The 24,662-nt window shown below is 46.7% G+C and overlaps 3 protein-coding genes across 3 annotated transcripts in view; all 3 read left to right on the forward strand.

Moving 5' to 3' along the window:
• Window positions 1-1,146: 1,146 nt before the first annotated feature.
• Window positions 1,147-24,662, forward strand: part of EXOC1 (exocyst complex component 1) — a 204,396-nt gene continuing 180,880 nt past the window's right edge. Inside the window, exon 1 of the mRNA XM_068186760.1 lies at window positions 1,147-1,157. The gene's annotated coding sequence lies outside the window, so the exon portion shown is untranslated. The remainder of the gene's footprint in view (window positions 1,158-24,662) is intronic.
• On the forward strand, window positions 4,886-11,709 carry SRD5A3 (steroid 5 alpha-reductase 3). Its single transcript, XM_068186745.1, has 5 exons — window positions 4,886-5,119; window positions 7,987-8,142; window positions 8,533-8,723; window positions 9,790-9,912; window positions 10,324-11,709. The coding sequence occupies exons 1-5, from the start codon at window positions 4,911-4,913 to the stop codon at window positions 10,581-10,583; spliced, it is 939 nt and encodes a 312-aa protein (XP_068042846.1). The 5' UTR covers window positions 4,886-4,910; the 3' UTR covers window positions 10,584-11,709.
• Window positions 13,566-22,718, forward strand: TMEM165 (transmembrane protein 165). The gene is made up of 6 exons (XM_068186746.1): window positions 13,566-13,810; window positions 15,406-15,631; window positions 17,979-18,154; window positions 18,744-18,926; window positions 20,961-21,066; window positions 22,320-22,718. Exons 1-6 carry the CDS (start codon window positions 13,628-13,630, stop codon window positions 22,394-22,396), a joined length of 951 nt encoding a protein of 316 aa, XP_068042847.1. The 5' UTR covers window positions 13,566-13,627; the 3' UTR covers window positions 22,397-22,718.

Here is a 24,662-nt window from a genome sequence, read left to right on the forward strand (position 1 = left end):
AGGTAAGTTGAACTCCACCCCTCAAGATGGAATGAATGTCACAGGGCTGAGAACATTTACCACAGAAAGCCAACAAGCAAACACAAACGTCTGCAACTGTCGAAGTTCAAAGCCTATAAATGCAAAAATGAGCTGTTCCAGACAGCTAGTGCGAGGAGAGGCGGCGAGGCGGGAGCCCCGCAGCGCTGCTGTCGGGAGGATGCTGGAGGATGCTGGAGGATGCTGGAGGATGCTGGAGGATGCTGGAGGATGCTGGGGCAATGCTCGGGGCACTCGCGGGCAGCGCCGCCGGAGCCCAGCGCAGGGCAGGCGGGCTTCGGGAAACCGAAGAGTGCTGGTGCCACCTACAGGGAGTTATTCCCCTAAAAAGTGTCGAGTCACCGCACAGGGTGTCTGTCACACAATCAGCCACGACTGTTCAGCACTGAGGAAAAAATCCTAGAAAGAAGGGCTCTCTCTTACTGTTGTGCAAACTATTTACACAATATGAGCAGTAGCAGCATAGAACTCACATCTTCACCTCAATTTAGCTTGAAATTATAAATGCAGACAGCATATTTAAAACCACCTACCGATTCCTCTTCCCTTCAAACAATTTCCCAGCCACACAGCTGTACTCCTTCCCTTTTTCCTCCAATTATCTGAACTCTGAGGAAATAGCCAACAAGCTGACCACACTGGAGGTTGGATCCTTCTTTCCTGCAGCAACAGCCACGGCTGGAGCCAGCTGGTGTGGAGGGTGCCTTGGGCGTCCAGGAAGCATGGACTATGTGGTCAAGAAAGCCTCAGCACTCTGCAGACCACCAGCTTTTCCAAATGATCCATCTGGAGTCTAGCATCTTCCTGTGTGCCTTAAGTCTGCTCTGCATTATAGCAGGAAAAGGGACAGCACACACAAGCAATGGATTTAAGTACAAACACAAATCGTTGTAATCCTTTCATCATTAAATCTGCCACCTACAACATGTAGGTTTCACCATGATTACAGCAGTGGCAATAACTCGCAGGGACACTGTGGAGCCTGGGGAAGTGCTGCTGACAGGTGGACTCTGAAACCCTTTCATAGTAGGCTAAAGTAATTTCTGAGTAAGTGTTGACCAAAACATTGTGCACCTCACCACCTCCCTTTAAGCTTCTACACATGATCGCTGCCATGGGTTAGTCCAGAGGTACAGCATTCATGCCGTGGCTCTTATTTGCCCCATAGGAAATCCCACTTGGCGTCCGTGGTGAAGGTGATTGCTAAGATATTAAAAGAGACCTGTTCTACCTGTTACAGCTGCAGTTTTCTCAAACACTGATTCTCTTCCTTCCCACCTTTGTGTCCTAGTAGAGGGCAGAACAAGTGTTGGGCCATGACTACTAAACCCTCTTTGCCTGGCTTTGCTGTTAGTAACACTGCAGTCAACACACCACAGCTAGCAACACAGCTTGCCATGTAGAAATAGTGCCTCATACACTCGTTCCCACACCTGGAAGATTCCTGGTCTTCATTCCTTAAAGCTTAGCTCATGAAAGAGTTATTTGACATTAAATATTTGGTAGTTCACTGAATTCCATGAAAGCTGTACCTCCAAGGTGCTGGTTTAGAAGATTTTGGAAGATTATGGAAGTGCCAAAAAGTTGAGTACCTGTCACCCTAAATGGGAACATGGCAAGATGCACTGCATGTCTTTGGGTATGGGGGACTGTCCTGCTGGAGTCCTGCTGTCGTACACACCAGATCCATTCCCCAGCAGCACACCTGTAGGCACTCTGGCCTTCACTGTCTCGTGGGCACTGTAACATCCACATTCCCTGTCCTTCACTTTACAAACATCCCCAAAGCCCAAACTCTACAGAAAAATGTATCTTGAGCACCATGGAAGCCAAGGATTCACTCAGACTGTTGCAGAGCCATGCCATACACCCAGCCAGGAGACTTTAGACCATGATTTCATGAAAATAGCAACTGCACTGGCCACCAAAATTGCTGAGCAAAGCTATTTCAAATTTTAGAAGGTTGCTGCTCAGACAAGGAAGGACTTACTTTATAGGCTAGACCATTGCTGCCCCTTGTCTTATCTGTCTTGTGGAAGCTGTAAAAGGAGCAGACCCCAGAGACAAGGCTGGGACGTGTCTCCTTTTTGTTTCAGGAGGGAGATGAGGCTGGAGAGGAAGAGGTACATCTGCTGTGTTTCAGAGAGACACAATGCAAGCGTGGACAATGCCCAGCTGAGGGGAATGTGCAGTACAAGAGGACAGGGTGCCTCAAGTCAGGACCTACAGAGGCACATTGCAGCTGTGACCTGCAGGCTGTCAGTCAGCTCCTGAGCCATCGCTGTTTGCAAAGCAGGCATGGCTGCTCCTTGCTTACACATGCCTTGCTCTGCTGGAGCCAGTCACCACAGCAGTACTTTGGAAATATGGCTCTGTGTGGAACGTAGAAATAAGCATGGCAAGGCAGCTGCTGACTGAGCTCCCCAGCTGCAGGGCTGGGAAGCAGGGATGGTGGCACTCCTACCTCCTGCCCAGCACAGCCTGGGCATGCTCCCCTTCCCCCAGCTCTCACCAGCTGGGCAAATGCCCACATAATCAGCTCCTTCCTCCACTCCCCAAAGATTTACACCCACCTGCCTGATATATTCATCTCCTGCTAATTATCAAAACCATTTGGCCATGAAATTCTTGAACCAGATTTAGGTTTCAGTTATACAGAATTGACAAGAGAATTAGATTGAGCGCCAAGCATTGACATAAATGGTATTGAATTAAACATATTTATTATAACCTGTCATGCAGACAGAACCAGAGAGCTACCAACACATTTTAGCAGGAAATATGAACTTCAGTGATTTTTTTTCCCAATGTTACTGACGTCACGAGTGCTTCAGAAGTGCATGTGCTGCTTTGAAGGATCCACTTGATCAATGCAGTCAGATCTCAAAATAATCTAGGCAGGCTTTATACCTCTGCTTAGTAAAGTACATTGGTAAAATCTAACATTTGCACCTCAGTGTCATTCTTGTAGTGAGGGGCCCAGAAATGAACACAGCACTCGAGGCGTGGTCTCACCACTGCTGAGTACAGGGGGACAATCACTGCCCTGGTCCTGCTGGCCACACTATTGCTGATACAGACCAGGGTGCCATTGGCCTTCTTGGCCACCTGAGCACAGCTGGCTCATGTTCAGCCCCTGTCACCAGCCACCCCAGGTCCTTTTCTGCTGGGCACCGTTCCAGCTGCTCTCCCCCCAGCCTGTAGCACTGCAGGGAGTTGTTGTGACCCAGGTGCTCCCCCCACCACTTGGCCTTGTTGAACCTCACACCACTGGTCTTAGCCCATGGATCCAGCCTGTCCAGATCCCTCTGCAGAGCCTTCCTGCCCTCCAACAGATCAACTCTATCATCCACTCGGCGTTACTCATGAATTTACTGGGGGTACACTCACTCCCTCATACAGATCAACAATAATGATATTAATCACGACAACAGGACTGTGCTCAACACTCGTCCCTGGTGTTATAAATGAATGCTCCAATTTATTAATTAAAGACAATTTATTAAAAGGTCCAAATATAAATTTAGAGAATAACAACGAAAAGCCACTATCAAAAAAAAAAAAAAAAAAAAGGTCAGTGCTGAGCCCGGGATCAGCACTGGGTGAGACAGGTTTGACCACGACAGCATAGGTTCCCCTATGTTCACACCGACCGTCCTGCTCAAGCGGCTTTTATACAGTTTCTTTTGCTCGAGGCTTTTCTTTCCACTCTAAGTCCCACATATTCACAGAGTCTCTTTACTCTGCGCTGAGTTGAACAATTCGAGGTCCGGGAAGCGATGTACATCGGTGATTGAGTTACGGGAACCTGGCACTGAGATGTATCTTTCGGTGGTTCCAGTGATCCCAATCTCGGGTAGTTGACGGGACGACCATCGAGAAATGAGCCATCTCCAGGTGAGCCACGCTTGTAAAAGAGGCCTTATCGGCAATGGTTTCAACATACGTGAGGCAACCCCCCGACTCTGGCTCGCCTGCTTTATGCCTATATTTTAATAACATAAAACTTTACCCATGTATCACTCCATGGGCGCGAATTATCCATACTACACATAACACTGGGGAACACCATGAGTGACCAGCTGCCAGCTGGATGCAGCCCCATTCACCACCACTCTCCGGGCACGGCCACCCAGCCAGTTCTTAACCCAGCGAAGGGTACACCTGTCCAAGCCGCGGGCTGCCAGCTTTTCCAGGAGACTACCGCGGGGAACGGCGTCGCAGGCTTTGCTGAAGGCCAGGCAGACAGCACAGCCCGGCGCTGCTCTGGGCGCAGCTGCAGGGCAGCGGCCGGGCCCCGCAGCACCGCTCGGGGCCCAGGGGCGCCGCTTCTCCCGACAACGGGAACCGGAAGGGACAGCGCCGCCGGGCCGGGGCGGAACGGGGCCGGGCCGGGGCGGAGCGGGGCCGGGCCGGGGCGGAGCGGAGCGGGGCCGGGGCGGAGCGGGGCCGGAGCGGAGCGGGGCCGGGCCGGGGCGGAGCGGAGCGGGGCCGGGGCGGAGCGGAGCGGGGCCGGGGCGGAGCGGGGCCGGGGCGGAGCGGGGCCGGGCCGGGGCGGAGCGGAGCGGGGCCGGGGCGGAGCGGAGCGGGGCCGGGGCGGAGCGGGGCCGGAGCGGAGCGGAGCGGGGCCGGGGCGGAGCGGAGCGGGGCCGGGGCGGAACGGAGCGGGGCCGGGGCGGAGCGGGGCGGGGCCGGGGCGGAGCGGGGCCGGGCCGGGCCGGGCCGGGGCGGAGCGGGGCCGAGGCGGAGCGGGCCGGGCCGGGGCGGAGCGGGGCCGGGGCGGAACGGGGCGGAGTGGAGCGGGGCCGGGCCGGGGCCGGGGCGGAGCGGAGCGGGGCCGGGCCGGGCCGGGGCCAGGCGGGGCTGAGGCGATGCTGCCGGCGCTGGCCACCGCCTGGTCCCTGCTGGCTGTCTCCTTCCTGGCGGCGCTGCTGCTGCTCCGGCGGGCCCCGGCGCCGCGGCCCGGAGGCGTTGGCCCGGCGATCTCCGGCCTCTTCCAGGACCTCATTCGCTACGGGAAGACGAAGCGCGGGTGCGGGCAGCTGCCGGGCTGGCTGCGGCTGCTGCAGGTGCCCAAGAGGTGAGGGGCCGGACCCGCGGCCGTGGCGGCGCGCTGCGCGTCCCGCTTACCGCGGGCGGAGGTCGCGGCAGGGAGCGCTCTGCGCACGCCGAGGGCACGGCGGGGCTTTACCGAGCTCGGCTCGGCTCTGTTGCAAGGTGCTGCTCTGGTTCTGCAAACGGGGAACCGAGGAGCGTAGAGGCTGCGAGCGGTCATACGGAATCCGTGTGTTCCAAATCGGAACAAAAACCTAATCCCCTGAATCCCAGTCGCATGCGAGGTCTCCGAAACAAACCTCCCTGCAAGACTCAGGTCAGGCACCTGGGAACGTGGAATCCTGAGTAACTGTGACTGTGCAAATATGCTGCAGGTCGGCTGTTGTACACCAGTTCGCAGTCATTGCCTTCTTCCTTCGAGGTTTCTTTTTGAAATGTGGCCAAGAACAGCAGTCTAGACCTTGCATGAACAGTCTCCGATAAGGCAAAAGAACCTCTGCGTTATCCAAATCCATCTTAACAGATGTTTGATGAAACGAAATTAAATATATATATATGTTTAATGAAATGAAATAATTAAATATACGGGTAGTGAAATCATAAAAGGAGGCAGTCCTCCATCCCCACCCCCACCTCCCTTTACAGCTTTTTATAAGTTTCTGGTTTTATATATTATGGGATTTCTTATTTTTTAATCGGCTGAGATTCATGACTAGAGCTAGTCTTTGACTTGAACGTAGGCCAGACAGGATCTTGCAAGGCCGGCAGGACAGGACTGGGAGGATACTTAGCCTGAAGGTCTGATCTCCCCTATTGTAACAATCTCTGACACATTTTGTATACCAAGCTTTTAAATCAAAAGTTTAAAGTTTGGTGACACAGCGTGTTATTCATGGAAAGGTGGTAATGTAGTATCTTGGTTATCAGGCTTCATGATACAGAAAATACCCAGGGTTGTGTTTAAAATGTGCAGTACCCTGAGAGAAAATAAAGATTCATAAAAGCTTTGTCTCAATCACTGTGTACTGCAGTTTCTTGTCTGAGTTGACCTTTCTCCAACAGAAGTTTCCCAACACCCCTTCTTAGGGAGATTGGTGTCTGAAGAATGTGCTTTTCCAGGGAATTGGTCTCAAGGTCTCAACATGTACAAAGCTATTCTGTTAGTTAATCCGTGAATCCGTAACTCTTCTACCTGAAGGAGTAGAGAAGATCCACCGAGGCACTTTCTATCTATTCTTTTCATCTACAGAAGCACATTGCAGCTGTGACCTGCAGGTTGTCTCCTGAGCCATCACTGTTTGCAAAGCAGGCATGGCTTGTTTCCAGACAAGCATTGTGTTTTCACTAGCCTGGGCTTGTTTTTAGCTTTGCCATTCTTTCTTGTAAAATGTTGTGTTGCATTTCAGGTTGGTTTGGCAAATAGTGAAAATTCCTCTCCTTGAGAAGGGATGGCACGTGTGCTTTACTGCAGTGCTGGTTTGATCTGTAGGTCAGATTTATCCCCAGTGTAATTAGAAATGCTGAAAGCTCGAAGGGTGTGTCTCTTTTAAATTGCCAGGGCTTGTCTGTGTGCTGGTAGCAAAAATCATTGTGGAGAAAGTTTCCTGGCAAGTGACAAGATAATGAGTCACCTGAGTAACAGGACTGCAGGGAAAGAGCTTGAAACTTGGAGGTGATTGTGAGTTTTTATCAATATACAAATTACGTTTGTCTTAGAAAGTGAGGGAGGGGGGTTAAATTTTAGTTCTGCTGTTGGGAATTAGCAGTTGCAGTCATAATCTATAGGGAAAGCCAGCTGCTGATGGGCAAGGCGCTCTCTCTGAAGCATGTAGGGATGCTTGCTGCAATTTCTGACTTGATCTCTTCTGTGCTCTTAAGAGATACCTGAGCTGACCTGGGAGGGGTCATTGGTTTCACTAAGCAAGGGTGTTGTACCCCTTCACTGCCCCAAGAGAAGAGTTTGCATGTTCAACAGAAATACGGTCTTCACTTGACTGCACAGGTATATCCTAGTTTTGTACCTATAGTTACATTGTCAGGTCATGGCCATCAGCATCTTCTCGTGGGACATACTTTATCTCTTTGCAGATGTTTCCAGAAGTCCTGATTTTTCTTCACTACCAGAAGGACTTCTAATTTTAAAAGCAAAAGGAAATACTGGATCACCTAGTTTGAGCTGGATATTGTAAATAGCTGTAGGCTGTTTGACTCAGCCCAGTTACCTGCCTTGACTGTCATGTCTTGCATTTTGGTAATGCACAATGTGCTTTTATAAATGCGTTATGGGGTTGGGAGACTCTTTGTTTTCTTAAAAAAAACCAAATGTGTGGTCTTGCCTTGTAATCAACCGGCAGTGTTGATGGTCACTGCTTTTTTTCTATATGTTGCAGACCTTGAATTTGCAGAAGGACAAAATATTTTTATGTAGAGCAGAGTAATTACTTCTGGGTTCCTTCGATGAATTTTAACATGTCATGTAATGCACCCACTGGAACTGAGAAAAGTGGGAGTGCTGTGAGGTGCAGCAGCTTGGAAATAAGCAGAAAATTAATCTGGATGTGCTTTGAGTGGTGAAAATTATAAAGAAAATGTACATCACAATTAGATGTAAGCCTTGAGGAATACTTTTGCAATGTGTGGATTACACTGTCTCCTCTTTGGTGCAGCTATGGTTAGTAAGGTAAGCTAGAGGTTATTCCAGGCAGCATTTCACTGGGGTAAAATGTGTTAAGGTTATTCCTGCTTGGTACCACTGAAGTCCTGAGTTCTCTAATTGGACATTTGATGTGGGCACCAAAATGGAATGTGCTCCCCATCAGACAAGCATGTCCTGCAGCTACATTTCTAAGGAATGATGAGAACATTAATGAAAACCCTTTTTTGTTCCCACAGGTGGTTTACTCACTTTTATGTGGTTTCTGTGCTCTGGAATGGTTTTCTGCTGATGTGTCTTTTCCGAGCTGAGTTCCTTGGAGAGTCATTCCCATCATGGATTCAGGACATGCACTATGCTCTTGGCAGAGATTCTCAGAACAAGGACATGGGCAAGTATTCCAGATATTATAATGTAGCCATATAAATAAAAAATTTGGATACTGAATTTGTATCCCAGTGCTACTTCATTGGTTGCTTTTCAACTACGGTCCAAATTACTTCCCTGGTACACCAAGTACCTTTCTCATTATTGAAGATAGAAATATTTATGGATATGCTGTCTTTCAGCAGTCCTTTTAACAGAAAAGGCCTCTAGCACCTTCTGGAAGAAATCTTGCTCTGATCAGCAGTGCCTCACCTGTACAAATATTTTTCCCAATTAATTTAAAATGGGGGTACAATTCTGCTGTGGGAAGAGGGAACAACAGTCTTTTTGAAGCACTGTCAAGGTTAAATTGTTCCAGTCTATTTCAAAGTTGCTGGTTTTTATCTGTAAGCAGATAGTGAGCACTTCTCTGCGCTCCTGGTTCTCTCACTCCTGTGGCTGCACAGCTGTCGAAGACTTGCTGAATGCCTCTGGACCAGTGTGTTTTCCAGTGGTGTCATTCATATTGTGCAGTATTGCTTTGGACTTGGTTACTACATTGCTGTTGGCTCAACTGTGCTGTGTCAAGTGCCTACTAATGTCAGGAATGGTAAGTGCCTGCTTAGTTATCATCAAAGATGCAGTTTTGCTCTCATTTGTTTCCATTGTGGCAAATGGTTTCATAGAGAGCTGCTTATATGAGAAGTGTGTTAACTGATGAGACATAAAAGTACTTCCTGGCATAGTTCAAAGTAATTACATTTCAGTATATCATACAATCAGCCAGCATTATACACAAACACAGACAGGGACACGCTTTCACGTTAACCGTCACGGTTATTTGCTGAAAGGATATAGATCATATGCTTTGTGAAGGTACCAGTTCTCAAATGCCACTGCACAACTTCAGTTCTCAAACTGAAGAGGAGTTTTTTTATTGTAAGCTTTCCTGCAAGCTGAGTCTGCAAGGCTGTCTTGGCCACCTCCTTTTTCTTCCATGGCAAACTTGCCACTGCTCTGCCTTGACTCAGGCAGTGTCTTCTTTCCTTTGGTACTGTAATGTTCTTCCATTAATACATGAGAAATTTGTATTATATAACTTGTTTCTGCCAACATATTCCATTGGGTCTCACAACTGAGCTGCTAAATCCCCTGCATAGACGAACCATCAGCTGGCTGTAGCACTTCTCCTGTGATTAATTTTTGTGAGGCAGTCATTACCAAGTCTGGTGAAGTTTTTAAGCACTTTGAACCACGTCAGGCAGGGCGTGGTATGTAGATGTATGTGTATGTATGTGTATCGCTGTGAGGAAGACAACTGTGTGCTTGCATGTTGACCTGAGCCATGACAATTTGTTTAATCAGGATAATAATAGTTACAAACAGTGTTGAATATTGAAGTCTTAGACTACCAATTATGTGTTGTTGTACATCACACTGTATTTCAAGCTGCTGGATTAATAACTAGGTATTTTACTATGGAGCAGTCAAGGGAAATGAGCTACTACCTGGGCGCTCAAATAATACAGGATTTCAAAGCCTCTTTCAAGGAATTAGAGGCTCACTACTAGAATTCTGTAAGACACTAACATTTGAAAAAATGTATATAGTGTTTTGGGATGATGCTTGGGAAGTTACTTCTTGGCTCTATATTAATAAAACATGTTTTCATTCAGGAAAAAAGCTTTCTGTGCAGATCTGCTGGTATCACATCATAGGAGTTATGATGTACATTTGGGCTTCTCTTCACCAACACAGATGCCTTGCAATTCTAGCTAATCTTAGAAAAAGCAGATCTGGTAAGATGTTTCATTTCTTTCAACTGTTCACTTAGGTATTTCTTTCTGGTTGTTTTGATAGGCTTCTGTAGCTTCTAATACCTTAAACATGAGTGTTTCTCAGTTCCTGTAGTGTGTAGATTAAATAAGGCTGTTTGGATGGCTGAACTGGGGGGAGAGGGTGTGGTATGTCTGTATATATAGTTCTGTAAAACTTAAAATGAAGCTCTGTCTTCCAACATCTAAAGGATAGACATGCTTTCCATACTCTGTTTGCACAGCCAGAAGTGGCATCTTATTTCATTAAGTGTAAAGCTGCCAGATCAGGTGGAGGTGGATGATGATGATTAATAAACATATTGATCTGTAATTGTGAGAAGAAGAGTTTGTTTAACGCATCTTCCCAGTTAATTTCTTTCTGTTTGCTTGCAGGAAAGGTTGTAAGTCTGAGCCACAGTGTACCTTTCGGAGACTGGTTTGAGAGCGTCTCTTGCCCTCATTATTTTGCAGAGCTCCTCATATATGTTTCTATGGCCATCACACTTGGGATTCACAATGTGACCTGGTGGTGTGTAGTGATGTATGTTCTTTTTAACCAGGCACTGGCTGCTGTTTTGTGTCATGAGTTTTATCAGAAAAATTTTAGCTCCTACCCAAAGCATCGAAAAGCATTTATACCACTTGTTTTTTAGAGAATTTTTTTCTAAAGTATTTTCATGAAAACTGGGAATATAAGAGATTAATGGTTTATTAAAACCAAGGTAAAATTGCACACTTTCTCTAATTCTACCTCAAAAGCTCATAATTTTAATGATAATCTCATCCATGTGACCAGTTTCTGAGGAAATGTAAGGTCTGTGCATATCATGCAAGCTAAAAAAGATTTACTGAAGACCTTAATTCAAAGTGGAGAGATGCTAATTGTGTCTTTTCTCTTTTATAGTTATATCTTATGCATAAAACACCTGCTGTTGTGCAGCAAGTTCAAATTTATATATGTGAAAAGAACTATTGAAAGGAGGGAATAATTTGAACTACTGTATTTCATGTCTTGGCTAATATTTAAGCATATTTCTTTCCAAGTCTCTTTTCTTTGAATCACTTCAGAGGGAGGCAAATTGTGTATCTTTCCGTGCTTCCCTGGTGACAGTGAGAACCAGCCACTGCTTTACAACTGTAAGCACAAAAAGCAATGGAGAAAGCTGTGGTGGAGGAGTGACTCATGCTCAGCAGTGGAGATAAACAGACCCATTCGCTGCATTCTCTCTTCTGCACCAAAGTGGTTTTGTTCATTGATGAAGGCTGCTTTATCCCTAAACTGGGAAAATGGTGGAAGGCCCTCTGACTAAAAGGACAGTAGAAGGGAATTTGCAGAAAATTAGTGTTCTTTGTTGTGGTTCTTTTGTCTTTATAGTGGGTTATTGGAGTCCCTCGTGTGTTAGAGGGGACAGCTGTGCACGATGACCATGACCACAACTACACTGGTTTCTAAACAGATATAATGAACTGCCAAGGCAGAGCACAGGCAGAAAACAGTACCTGACAAGCACTGCAAAGAAATTCTTTACTGGGGAGATGATGTCACTCAGCACAGGGACTTTTTTTGGCCTTAACTATTGAATAATTTGGTCCTTCTCATGATTCTGGTGTGAATGATCAGTTTGTGTGATGAAGTGATATAGGTGCTGGTGCTTCAGCATGTTGTCTACTTACATGCACACTATTTTATTTCTTACTACATTATTTTATATATTAGAAGTATTTTTATACACTGAAGCATATCTTATTAATTGACTAATTAAAAGGATGTTACACTCTGTTTCTATTTTGTATGGCTTTTCAAAATTGAGCTTATGTATTTGAAAAACATGAGCAATCACTTTATAGCTCCTCAGGAAGCACATTTCTGTCCTTGCTGTGGGGAGAGCATCAGGGCACACAGCTATCCGGGGGTCTCCAAGAAGAGCATCACCTGGAGTGCTGTGTCAAGTGTCTGGGCTCCTAAGTTCCGGAGAGGGATGGAGCTCCTGGAGCCGGTCCAGTAAGGGCAACAGAGATGGTTACGGGGTTGGAGCATCTTTATTACACAAGAAAAGGTGGAGGAAGCTGGGTCCCTTCATCCTCAAGAAGAGACTGAGAGGGGAACTCATCAATGTCTACAAGTATCTAAAGGTGGGGGCGGTGCCAGGAGGATGGATTCAGGCTTGCCTTGGTGGTTCCGACCAGCGGGACAAAAGGCAATGGACAGAAACTGATACACGGGGAGTTCCACCTGAATATGAATTAGAACTTATTTACTGTGCAGGTGACTGAGCACTGGAACAGATCTCCCGGACAGGCTGTGGGGTCTCCCTCGTGGGAGGCATTCAGCAGCCGCGGGCACAGGGCGGACACAGCCGCGCTGGAGCAGGGGCGCTGGACGGGACGGGCGCTGGACGGGATGGGCGCTGGTCGGGACGGGCGTTGGACGGGACGGGCGTTGGACGGGACGGGCGCTGGTCGGGACGGGCGTTGGACGGGACGGGCGCTGGACGGGACGGGCGCTGGACGGGACGGGCGTTGGACGGGACGGGCGCTGGACGGGACGGGCGCTGGACGGGACGGGTGTTGGACGGGACGGGCGCTGGACGGGACGGGCGTTGGACGGGCGCTGGACGGGACGGGCGCTGGACGGGACGGGCGCTGGTCGGGACGGGCGCTGGATGGGACGGGCGCTGGATGGGACGGCCGTTGGACGGGACGAGCGCTTTACAGGACGGGCGCTGGACGGGACGGGCGCTTTACGGGACGGGCGCTTTACGGGACGGGCGTTGGACGGGACGGGCGCTGGACGGGACGGCCTTTGGACGGGACGGGCGCTGGTTGGGACGGGCGTTGGACGGGACGGGCGCTGGACGGGACGGGCGTTGGACGGGACGGGCGTTGGACGGGACGGGCGCTGGACGGGACGGGCGTTGGACGGGACGGGCGCTGGACGGGACGGCCTTTGGACGGGACGGGCGCTGGACGGGACGGGCGTTGGACGGGACGGGCGCTGGACGGGACGGGCGTTGGACGGGACGGGCGTTGGACGGGACGGGCGCTGGACGGGACGGGCGTTGGACGGGACGGGCGCTGGACGGGACGGGCGTTGGAAGGGACGAGCGCTTTACGGGACGGGCGCTGGTGGGACGGGCGCTGGACGGGACGGGCGCTGGACGGGACGGGCGCTGGTGGGACGGGCGCTGGACGGGACGGGCGCTGGACGGGACGGGCGCTGGTCGGGACGGGCGTTGGAAGGGACGGCCGCTGGACGGGACGGGCGTTGGACGGCACGGCCGCTGCTCGCCCGGCCCGTTCTGCGATTCCGTGCTCGCGGCCTGCTGGGCTCACGCGTACGCGAGGCGCTGCCGTGCACTCGGCCAACAACGAAACCGAGACGTGGCCGGGCCGTTCCCACGCGGATATTTTTGCCGCCTTACGCAGCTGCTGCCCGTAAGCAACCCCGCGTGGAGAAGGGACGCGCCCGCCGCCCGGGAACGCCGCGCAGCCACCTTTGCCCGTCGCGGGAGCCGAAGGAGGGCGGGCGTGGCGACCTTCGCCCCGGCACCCCCGGCAGGCGGCGGCGGGGCCGCGGCGGCGCGGCGCGGCGCGGGGCGGGGCGGCGGCAGGAAGCGGGCGCGGGGCCGCGGCGCGGGCGGTGACGCGGCGCCCTCAGCCGGGGCTCGCGCCGCCCCCCGCTCCGCGCTCGGCCGCCATGGGGTCCCCGCCGCCGCCGCTGCCGCCGCCGCTGCTGCCGCGGGCCGCCGCGCTGCTGCTGGCGGCCGCGCTGCTGCTGGCGGCCCCGGCGCGGCTCCGCGCCGCTCCCGAGGAAGAGCCCGGCAGGAAGAAGGAGCCGCCGCCACCGCCGGCGGCGCAGGGCGCGGAGCCGCGGGCTGAGGTGAGGCGGGGACGGGCCGCGCCTTCCGGGGGCCGTCGGGCTCCGAAATTCCCGCTTTTAGCGGAAAAGAGGAGGGCTGCGGGGCCACCGCGTCCTCGCCTTTTTCTGCTAAAAGAGGGACGTCTAGGTCCTACATGAAAAAGGGGTCAGTGCTCTCTCTCCCCCGCAGAAGCATCTGAAAGCGGGCTTTGTTGCTACTCTAAAGCTGCCAGGTTTTTTTTCTCTCAGCAATTGATATCAGTTCCTTTGCGTTAGAACCTACTAAGCGGTGTTCTCGGTGAGGGGATTCTAGTTCCACTGCTCGCACAGAGGGATGGAAAAATTGCTGACGCGTGGCTCGGTGTAGCACATCGAGCACGCCGGGTGTCACACACGCGAAGCAGAAAACACAGAGTGCTGCGAAAGGTGAAGGAGCTCTGGGAAGTCAGTGTGAAGGAGCTCTGGGAAGTCAGTGTGAAGGAGCTCTGGGAAGTCAGTGTGTCACACGGAGCGTGGGAGCTAAACAGCAACCCCGGGAAACTTGGAGCGCTGCTGGAAGTGCAATGCTGGGAAGCCGTCATGCCAAAACACGCTGCGGGCTGTCTGCTGGTGGATGTGCTGGAACAAGCTTTCTCAGCCATCCCTGCTCAGGGATGTGAACATCGGTATAGAGGTCTTGGGCCTTGCTTTTGATCCCAGATACCTCACTCTGTGTAGAAGTAAACACTTAGGTGAGTGAATGGGAACTGGAGTGTGCTGGTCTGGTTTTACCACTGGAGAGTCTTAAAGTTAGTTTTCAGCAAACACAGAGCAAGTGGAGAAGAAGCTGATGGAAGCTGGCACAAAATTTGGCTTGGGCTCAACAGAAAGAGGTAAAATGTAGGCTAGACAATAGGAATAAATTCTTTCATGTGAGAGGGGTTAGGCACTGGTACTGGTTGCCCAGAGAAATTGTGGGTGCCCCATCCCTGGAAGTGTTCAAGGCCAGGTTGGATGGAGCTCTGAGCAATCTGGTTTAGTGAAAAATGTTCCTGCCCACTGCAGGAGTCTTAAAACTAGATCATTGCTGAGGTTCTGTCCAACCCAACCCATTCTATGAATCTGTGAAATTTTAAGTCACCTGAGATGCAAAGATTTTGCAAGGGGAGAAAATGATCCTGACCATTTTTGAATGGGCTTCTTTTTTTTCTAAGGTATCATAGTCACCCAGTTTTATTTTGAAGCACTTACTAATATTCATATCAGAAAACTGTTCATGGTTAAGGTGATAAAATGGGATTCTAAAGACAGCAGTATTGGGCCTGAGCTGACCATGTTTTGTTGTAATGGTGGTTCTCATGTTCTGGTAATAGGGTGCATGGTGAAGTAATGTTTTAATAATCAGCAGGATCCGCTTTCCAGTTCCTCTTTCTAACCGGCAATTTGAGGCGGGTGGCAGCCAAGAACTACTTAATGATCATTAATGAGCATGAGAGGTGTATCTGCTTAAAATGTCACTCTACACAGGATGGTATGACGGGAGAAATACAAGGCTTTGTATTTCTGTGTACTAAGCATTCAAACCTAATTGATGAGGATTTGTTTTGTCTTTTTCTCTCTCCCCCCACTTCTTACAGAAAGGCTCCTCGCTGGTTGCTCCAGTCCACATTGTCAGTGAAGAGTCAGCTGACAAGACTAACCTGGGCTTTATTCATGCCTTCGTGGCTGCTATATCGGTCATCATCGTGTCGGAGCTGGGGGACAAGACCTTCTTCATCGCGGCCATCATGGCCATGCGCTACAACCGTCTGACCGTACTGGCTGGTGCTATGCTTGCCCTGGGACTGATGACGTGTTTATCAGGTTAGCACTCTGGGTTTTTCAGTTAAGAAGCAGTGGGTGTGTATTTATCCAAAAACCGTAATTGGAATGCAGGTAGTACGTATATGCAGTTTTCTGTTTTGAGGAGAGTGTGAAGTTTTCCCTGCAGAGCATGGAATCCCAGATGGAGTATTTAGGCTCTTTCCTGTAATGAAGTCTTTGTGTTCCCTAGGCTTCAACCATAGTTTAAGGAAGGGGAATGAGATGGAGAGCCTAAGCACTTCCTTTGATTTTTGGACTGGTTTACTTTTTTTTTTTTTTTTTACTCCTGTTAAATTGGTGTGCCCAAAGGGAATGTGGGAGTGGCTTCTGTTTTTCCTCCTAAGGCAAAAGATTCTTTGTATGATGACACCTTTTCCTCATCTGACTTGTAGTCCTGCACACAGAGCTGTTGGGGTTTGTGCTGGGAGCTGCATAAGTGGAAGACGGAGGGGCGGGAGCAGGACCGAGGAGTCAGGTGGCACTTGAGGAACCTGTAGCCCTGGGCACTTAGGTAGCTGTGACTGTGAAATGGAGCAGCCTTCAGGTCCATGCAGCAGATACAGCACAGAGTTTGTCTGTGTGCTCATTTCTCACCGTGCCCATTTCAGAAGTACTTGAAATAGTGATGATTGGTTTATACACGCTGGAGACAGCCAGCTCACTGCTGCAGGCTGCTGGGCAAGTGTTTCTGTGAATGGTTTTTGGCTGTGTAGCTGTTGCTGTGTACACGGCTGCGATTATTGCAGCTTTAGTTAGAGCAGTTTCCACTTGCATTTTGTGTAATTTCTCCTGCCCTTATGGCTCTCTTTTTCTATACAAATTCTTTATTCAAACCTTTTTTAATGCTTTCTCATAAAAGCTTTCTTTTTCTGCTTTTATCCCCCAGTTTAGAGATTCCCAATTATTTATTCCCTTTTCAGAAAGGAACTTGTTTTGTTGTTTGGTTCTTCCTCCCCCACACCCTTTCCTTCTCCAATCTCTTGCTCTTGTTTTATACAAGCTGAGTTTGGAGATTCCTGGGGGGTTTGACCACCTTGATTTCATGAAGATACACTCACTTAAACTCTTCAGTTCCAAGTAATCTACTTGGGATATTTTTTCAAGATGTGCTTGACAAAATAAACTGTCTTACAGTTCTGATTATTTCACTGTGTCTATGCTTATATATGTAAGAAATGCTAGGAAAAATATAGCCTTTTTGTCTAGCTTTCTTGCAGTATTTTCAGTCTTTTTAAAGAAGTTTAGTTTAACTCCTGGTTTATTTAGCTTTGCAAATATTACTGCTATATGTGTGTGTATGTGCTGTGTTTATGAGTAATAAGGTTGATTGATTCTGGTCTCATTCTTACTTCTGGTAGTGGCAGTGCAGAATTATTTCTAGATCAGGTAGTAACTTCTGAGTGCATTTTTCAACTAAAAAGGTATGTACAGAAAAGCAATTATGGTAATATGCTTCCTTTTAGCTAATTGCTTGTGGAATGAAGTAGCAGAAACATTTGTGAGTGCATGGTCCAAACAACCTTGAATGGTTGGTGTGGACTCTTTATTTCTTCCCTTTTTATAGGCCTTTTTCTGTCAGAAATGCTAAGTGGTCTTACTTTGTGAAAACTAAGTACTTTGACCTGGACACATATTTCTTATTTAAGAACTAGTTTTGGCTTAGTTTAATCACCCTCAATACCTCTAAAAGACGCACCGTGAAGGTTGCTTTTCAGTCTCTAAGTGGGATCTGCCTTTGAAATAAAGAAAGATCAAAGTTGGTCACACTGTGTGTGTGTGGGGAACATGAGGGACAAGGGAATAGTAATGTGCACTTGGCAAAGGAAGGCAGACATGGATTCACCCAGCTGGATGATGTGTAGATATGCCTGGTAGATTTACCTTGTTGAAAATCTTATTCTAACTTCATCTGATAAATGAAATGATTGGAAAGAGATGCTATCCAGCATGTAAATGGAATTAACCGGGATACACTATGACTAACACAATTACAGATGGTAGTTTAGTGGTGTCTATGGAGAAAGACAGGACTTGCACAGACCTTGATAGAAAAGATGATGTTGTTTGGACTGGCTCTCAGGAATAGCAGCACCTCAGCTTTGGCTGGAGTGCATTGTCTCTGTCTCAGTGGACTTCAGTCTCTGGCATAACCAGTAATGGTTGGAGTTTCTAGCATGTTATCCTCCAAAAACTTAGAAAATTATACAAAACTAACAAAAGATGCAGTATTTATTTATCAGTGGATATTTGGATTGCTGATATTGCTAGCAAGCATTTCTTAGATATGAGAAAAACAATTATCATCCTCATGCTTATTTTTTTAATGACACATTTGTTTTCTTTTCAGTTTTGTTTGGCTATGCCACCACGGTTATTCCTCGTGTGTACACATACTATGTATCAACAGCACTGTTTGCAATCTTTGGCATCCGAATGCTTCGGGAAGGCTTGAAAATGAGTCCAGATGAAGGTCAGGAAGAGCTGGAGGAAGTTCAAGCAGAAATTAAAAAAAAAGATGAGGAAGTAAGTAATGAAATTGCTGTTAGTTACAGCAGGTGGAAGAACTACAGCTGCGAAGCTGCAGAGCAGCACTGTCAAGTTTGGGGTGTTCAGACGTGTCTGTGACTGATAAACTGACACAGAAAATGTGTGGTAGATGGGATGGAAGCCCTGGAGGTTCTTTCAGCAGGTGATTCCAGTCCTGTGGCAAGCCTGGCTTCTTAGAAGGGACCTTCTGCTTAGCATGGGTGTTTTTGATGTGTTTTTAATGCATTACTTACAGAGAGGACACCAACAGTTTATTTTTGGCTCTACTTCTACTTCTTTTTATGGTCAGACACTTTATTTGTAAGCAGTACAAGATGGACAGTAATCAAAGGCTAGAGCTGATTACAACTATATATATGTGTGTATATTTCCACACACATACATATGTGCATATACTTAGCTATTTTTTTTTGTAATGGTGACTGTATAAATATGTTGATAGTGCAGCCGGCAGTGGCTAATAACATTCTAGAAATGAAATGTCTAGCTTTATTTTTAAATGTTTCATTTGGGTTGTTTGGATGACATTTTTAACTGGTTGTTTTTTTTCCCTTGACCTCCACAGCTTCAGAGAACTAAACTGTTAAATGGGCCAGGAGATGTGGAATCTGGGCCAGGCACCACTATACCTCAGAAGAAGTGGCTACACTTTATTTCACCAATCTTTGTTCAAGCTTTTACTTTAACATTTTTAGCAGAATGGGGCGACCGTTCCCAATTAACAACCATAGTCTTGGCTGCCAGAGAGGTGAGTGTTGCAGAATCCCTGCTGTTCTTTTGCCTTCTTTGGGTTGCTCAAAGAGAGGTAGGAGACAAAATTCTCTTGCAGGAAATAGCAGATTCACACCTGCTGCCTTGATGTGCCTTACGTAGTTTGTGTCCAGACCTGACAGTAAATGCACTGAAGCTCTGTGCAGTGTTAAAACTACTGTTACATGATTGGGACTACACTGGCATTTCTGGAAACAGCTGCTTCATGTCATGCAGCTGACAACAATTGGGGTTTGTTAGAGTGTTGAGAGATGTTTCTTTGCTCTTTCTGGTCATTCAGTTTTAACTGGGTAACTTTAAAAGATTCCATCAAGCTTTAAGCTGTTAGAAAGATAATCTGCTCAGATACCTCTTGTTAAAAATATGAGTTAATATGGTACAGTCTGCTGGGCACTAAGTAATGCTGTATATTATATTTATTGTGGTGATTAGAGTGTATATAGCTGTATTACACTTACAGGAAGATGAAGGCTTATAGTCAAGCTTTTAATGAACATAAATAGCTTGCCTGTGCTCTTTCATGCATTGAGATAATTTACATTTTTTTTCCCCTAGGACTCATGCTTCTTTCAGGTGCACTTTCAGACATTCCCTAGGATAAATCAGGGCTGTAACCTGCAGGAACCTCTTGTCTCTGTTACAGTGTAGGGAAGATATTTAGAGCTAACAGCAGGAGAGGATGACCTAATTGTTCTTGGAAAAAAAGGAAGCACTACAGCCTCTGCCCAGTTTGCTAGGCAAGTTGCTTAAGCCCATCTTTTTACAGGGGATTGTTGACTTCTGGTTTGCATTTCCTAAGTGTCCCCTTAGGAAGTGTCTGTCAGACTCTTAGTCTGGTTTGTGAAGTGCTGAGCATTGTGGTTAAAGCCTGTAGGCTGTACCTGTAGAATATGAACTGTTCATAAGAGAGCTACCAAACAAAACATGGAGGTATCTTGATACTGACTTTCAAAATTAGTGAATAATTATGATGGAATGGGGGGATCCACCTCCTGCCAGTGAGGGCTGTATAGGTAATTGCTGACTGTAGGGATATTCAGGGACTCTGGGTCCTGCTTCTAGGGGCCTGTTTGATCTGCTGGCCCAGCCCTGCTTCTTCCTGCACTTCTTGGTGCTTTCCAAACTGCCAACTGCTTGGTGCTTGCCACCTTTTCTCACTGGCGTGTGGTTTTTGTTCTTTTGGGCTTGTGAGTGTTGTCTTCAAACAACAGAATTTCTTAGACAGTTTTGCTGTTTGCCTTTCTGAGGTTTCATGCATTCCTTAGGTGATGGCAGCAGCTTTTTTTTTCCCCTCTTGGAACTAAAAGTGTCATAGAGATGAGCAGGGGCCATATGCTGTCCTTAGCTGTGTAATTTCTCAGGAGATCTGAGAAACCTTTTTATGTAGTGCAGTTGTTCACACACTGAGGAGCTGCTTGTTATTCAGGGATGTGAAAAGCTGTTGTTGACAGTAAATTATAAAATAATTTATTATCCTCTGGACTTCTGGTCTGTCATGCTTATGCTTCCCTCTTTGGATGATGGAGCAGGGCAGAGTGTGGAGCACAAGTGGGTGAAGAAGGGCAAAGAACTTGGAATGTTGTAGCTGCTGAAAGCTTTCATTTGCAGTTCAAGGACTTACTTCACTCTTTATAGATAGGTTGGTGTTCTTCCAGCTGATGCATGTTGTGTTTATCAACAGCTGCCACCTTCCCTCTAGAGGTTGCTTGTTGGTTTAACTACAGCGGAGTAATTTCTGGATCTATAATGAACAACTTAAAGATGCTGCATGGATGAAACATGCTATATGCTCCTGTCTTAGGCTGGATTTAAGTCTGTCTCACCAGCTGATGTGCACTATTACTAGTCTTTAAGACCGTGCTGAACAGCAGAGCAGAGGAATCACCAGGCAGTATCCTCCATGCTTGGCAGTCTGCAAGCAGGGAATCAAAGCACTGCTCCGAGGTCGTGGCAGGACTAGTGGGTTTCCAACAGTGATGATTTATCCCTTTGTGCTTTTTTTTCCCCTTAGGACCCTTATGGTGTGGCAGTAGGAGGAACAGTGGGACATTGCCTGTGCACTGGTTTAGCAGTTATTGGAGGGAGAATGATAGCACAAAAAATTTCTGTTAGGACTGGTAAGTGAAAACTCACTCTAACCAAAAAAATTTAATGCTGGTAGTGTTTGTGGTGTAAAGAGCTGCATGCTTGGGAACAGTGTCTCTCGAACCTTTTGGAAAACTCATAAAAACGGGTGGTTTGTTTTGGGTTATTTGGGGATTTTTTTTGAGTCTGTCTTACATTCCACTTGGTTTTGCTTCACCATTAGCTACTTCTTTTAGGAGACCAGTGGAATGAAGTACACTGTTTTAAATGGTCAGTATTTATTGTTTGACAGTGGATAATAGAATTTCTGTTGCAATTCTGAGTCTAGACCATCAGATGAGCAAGAAAATTGCATCCTAATGACTTACACCAGCCATTTAAAAGCCATCAAAACTACTGTGTATGGCATAATTTTTTTTTCATCATACCTGCTAATTGCAACAGGCAAGACCAATAAGGTTACGTTGGGTTGTGTGTTTTTCCTTAACTAAGGTTGCAGCTTGCTTCCACTATCAGTCCTATGATGTGGTGAGATTTCTTGCTCCCAAGAATAATCCTGTGAAGCTGTTTCCTATATAGATGTTCATTCAGAATGTTTGTTCTGTAGTTGCAGAGGTGGTAAAAAACCAACTTCACTGCTAAAAGAGAAACATGCACTCTGTTGTGTTTGTTTGCTGAGGAAATTGGTGACAAAATGTTAATCTAACAATGGTTTCATATGCTCCAAGCACAGTGTGGATCTTGAGCCACAGAAATAGCCTTGGATTAAACCAAAGATCCTTCTAGCACATTAGTTTGTTTAAAAAGTTGGGGAATGTATACAGTGGTGCTTTCCCAGAATTCTTTCCCAGCCTCTAGCAGATTGTGGCTACTGCAAGCAGTTAATGTTTTTTTATACTTTCAGTACAGTTGCCTAAAATGTGCAAAAAATGCTAAATATATGTCAGTCACAATTGATGGCTTGCTCTGGCATGAGAATATCCTATCCTATTTTCAGCCAAATACTCAACAGCAGGTGTTAACCTAGTTTTATACTGGCTCAAGTAATGAGTAAAACAAAGCTTCCTTCTGTGGGCCAGAATATATTCTTGGAGAAGCAGTTAGACAGTGGGTTGGCATATGAGCATCCCAATACTGAGCTAGAAACAACGTCCACTGCTTGTAGCATGAATTAAGTGAGGTTATTTGGGAGTCAGACATTAAAAAAAATAACATCTGTAATGTGCCATGGAATATAATTACTTTTTGATATCTAATTTCTTCTTGTTTTGTGTTTCCTTTTCAGTGACAATCATAGGAGGCATTGTCTTCTTAGCATTTGCATTTTCTGCACTATTTATAAGTCCAGACTCTGGTTTTTAAAATTTTTCATTGCTGTAAAAGAACAAGGATTGGAAGCATTAAGCAGTTACCCTTGTGCATTTTTGTATATAATGTACAGAATTCTAGTTAAACAATGCTGAAGATGAGACACTGAACTTTTTATAGTGGATGATTCATGGGATTGATGCATTTATGGACAGCTTCTGCAGGGGAGATCTGCTTATTGTCTGGTTTGTGCTGTGGTGCCTGCTCCCATGGTGGGATTTGAGTGGTTTTCTCACTTGCTGGACCTGGCTCAGCCGAGTTCAAGGATCTACTCTCTGAAGTATTGAGAATTTCTCTTTTCTTCCTCTGATCCACACAGCCACCTTTCCTGTTTTTTTCAAGAGCTGATTCTTCAGGCCTCTTGAAGCAGACTGTTAAGGAGAAAACTGCTGGCTCCACTTCCAGAGATGGTGGTTCCATGGTGCACCTGAGGCTGGATAACCTAAGCAACAAGAAACCTGGGAGCAATTCCTATGCCATCCAATGGCTAAGCCAACCAACAGAGAATGTTATAAACTTAATTTAGGGGGAAAACTTCTCAATCAGGGATTTTTATCAGGAAATTGATGTGGGATGATTAACAACCTACTGTGTTAAATATGCAATCTGGCTGGAGCTAGTATTATTTGACTTTTTTTTTTTTTTTTTTTTTTTTAATATTAAGGTATACAGAAAGTAATGAAGTGGTCCAACTTAACCATGCTCTATTCCCAGGACTGAGCAGTAATGGAATTCTTAGGTTTAGATGTATTCCTGATTTTTCTTCTTAGGAATAGAAATGTAATCTGGAAGAGTATTAATAAAACATAGTGTCTCAATTTGTGTTATTTTCAGTTTGGTTTTGATGGCTGCCATAGTTCCTGCCACAAAGGTTTACCTAGTGATTATGTACTTTAGGTGAGGAAAGTCTGCTAAATTTGTTTCAGTTACTGATAAATGCCAGTGCTATGAAGCCTTTGAAAATGTTGAGCACTGAAGATACATGGGTTGCAGAAGTACATGCTTATCTCTGCTCTCCAAAGGTGATTTGGATTCTGAGCCCGTATAACTCATGAAGATCTATCTTGTAGCAGTCTTGGAAGATGGTTGATATGGTTTCTAATATTATTAATCTGCCTTTTTGAAGCTGAAGTACTAATGGAGCATCACAGATTTGACCATTCCATTTGTAGATCAGAAACAGCTGCCCCTAATCCTTCTCTTAGGTTTCTCTTTCCAGAAAACCCTTAATGCCACATTTCTCAGACTCTTATGACTGCAGCAGTGCAATGCTGGGCATGCACAGAGGTATGAAAACAGGCTGCCATTTTGGGCTCCGGGTCTACATGTTCATGTCTCGGCCCAAAGGAACTGTATGGTTTGGTGGGTTGGGATTTTTTTTTTTGGGTTGTTTTAAGGGGTTTTGTTTTAAGGGGTCTACATGTTCATGTCTCGGCCCAAAGGAACTGTATGGTTTGGTGGTTTGGGATTTTTTTTTTTGGGTTGTTTTAAGGGGTTTTGTTTGGGTTTTTTTTTTTTTTTCCTTTTGAAGCAAACTTGGTAGACAAAACCTGTAGCCTCTTCTTTACCACAGTCTGAGGACCCACACTGTCGATGATGAGTTTCATCTCTGGTAGGGAGTGCATTTGTAGCAGAGGTCATGTTAAAACAAGGCAGGAACAGGGATCTGCACGAAAGAGCCTAAATTTCTGTTTGTGGGACAGCTTCTAGTTGTGTTAATCAGAAGTGGTGCCACCTGATTTTTCTTTTTAGGAATAGAAATGTAATTGGGAAAAGACACGGAATTTTTTTTCTCAAAATCCAAAAAGCCAACCCAGTTTGCCATGTTCTAATTGTAGAAGCTTCCCAAAGTTTGTGTGTGTTGCTTAATGCTATTTTTTGATATGAACAGCTAGGATCATAGGATCAACAGAAGAATGAAGCTCTTCAAGAGGTTGTTTGTAGAGGTGAGCGTTAAGTTGCACAACACATCTCTGGAACTTCCACATCTCTACTTTACTATTACGAACTTACACAGATGTCAAGTACTGCTTTTGCCCAGTCATAGCAATGTATTTGGCTGCTCTCAAAGGCAGGTTAGTTTGAATAGTGGTGTTAGAGTACCTTTAATTTTATTTTTTTTTAAAGCACAAACATTGACTTGTTGGAAGTCTAGCATGAAATTAGATAGCTCATGAAATTTTAGTAGAAGCTTTGAAAGGTGCTGCAGTAGTTACTGCTAGTGACTGTGATTTTATGTTGTCGAGTGCCTGCTGGAATT

Source organism: Anomalospiza imberbis, chromosome 4, assembly GCF_031753505.1.
Source record: "Anomalospiza imberbis isolate Cuckoo-Finch-1a 21T00152 chromosome 4, ASM3175350v1, whole genome shotgun sequence".
NCBI lineage: Eukaryota > Metazoa > Chordata > Aves > Passeriformes > Viduidae > Anomalospiza > Anomalospiza imberbis.

What these genes read in the sequence shown, in the direction of transcription:
- TMEM165 (XM_068186746.1), top strand. Translation starts at nt 13,628, where the DNA reads ATGGGGTCCCCGCCGCCGCCGCTGCCGCCGCCGCTGCTGCCGCGGGCC. An exon ending in GCGCGGAGCCGCGGGCTGAG is followed by an intron (nt 13,811 to 15,405) that starts GTGAGGCGGGGA and finishes CACTTCTTACAG; the next exon opens with AAAGGCTCCTCGCTGGTTGC. An exon ending in TTAAAAAAAAAGATGAGGAA is followed by an intron (nt 18,155 to 18,743) that starts GTAAGTAATGAA and finishes TGACCTCCACAG; the next exon opens with CTTCAGAGAACTAAACTGTT.
- SRD5A3 (XM_068186745.1), top strand. Translation starts at nt 4,911, where the DNA reads ATGCTGCCGGCGCTGGCCACCGCCTGGTCCCTGCTGGCTGTCTCCTTC. An exon ending in GCCTACTAATGTCAGGAATG is followed by an intron (nt 8,724 to 9,789) that starts GTAAGTGCCTGC and finishes GTTTTCATTCAG; the next exon opens with GAAAAAAGCTTTCTGTGCAG. An exon ending in TCTTAGAAAAAGCAGATCTG is followed by an intron (nt 9,913 to 10,323) that starts GTAAGATGTTTC and finishes GTTTGCTTGCAG; the next exon opens with GAAAGGTTGTAAGTCTGAGC.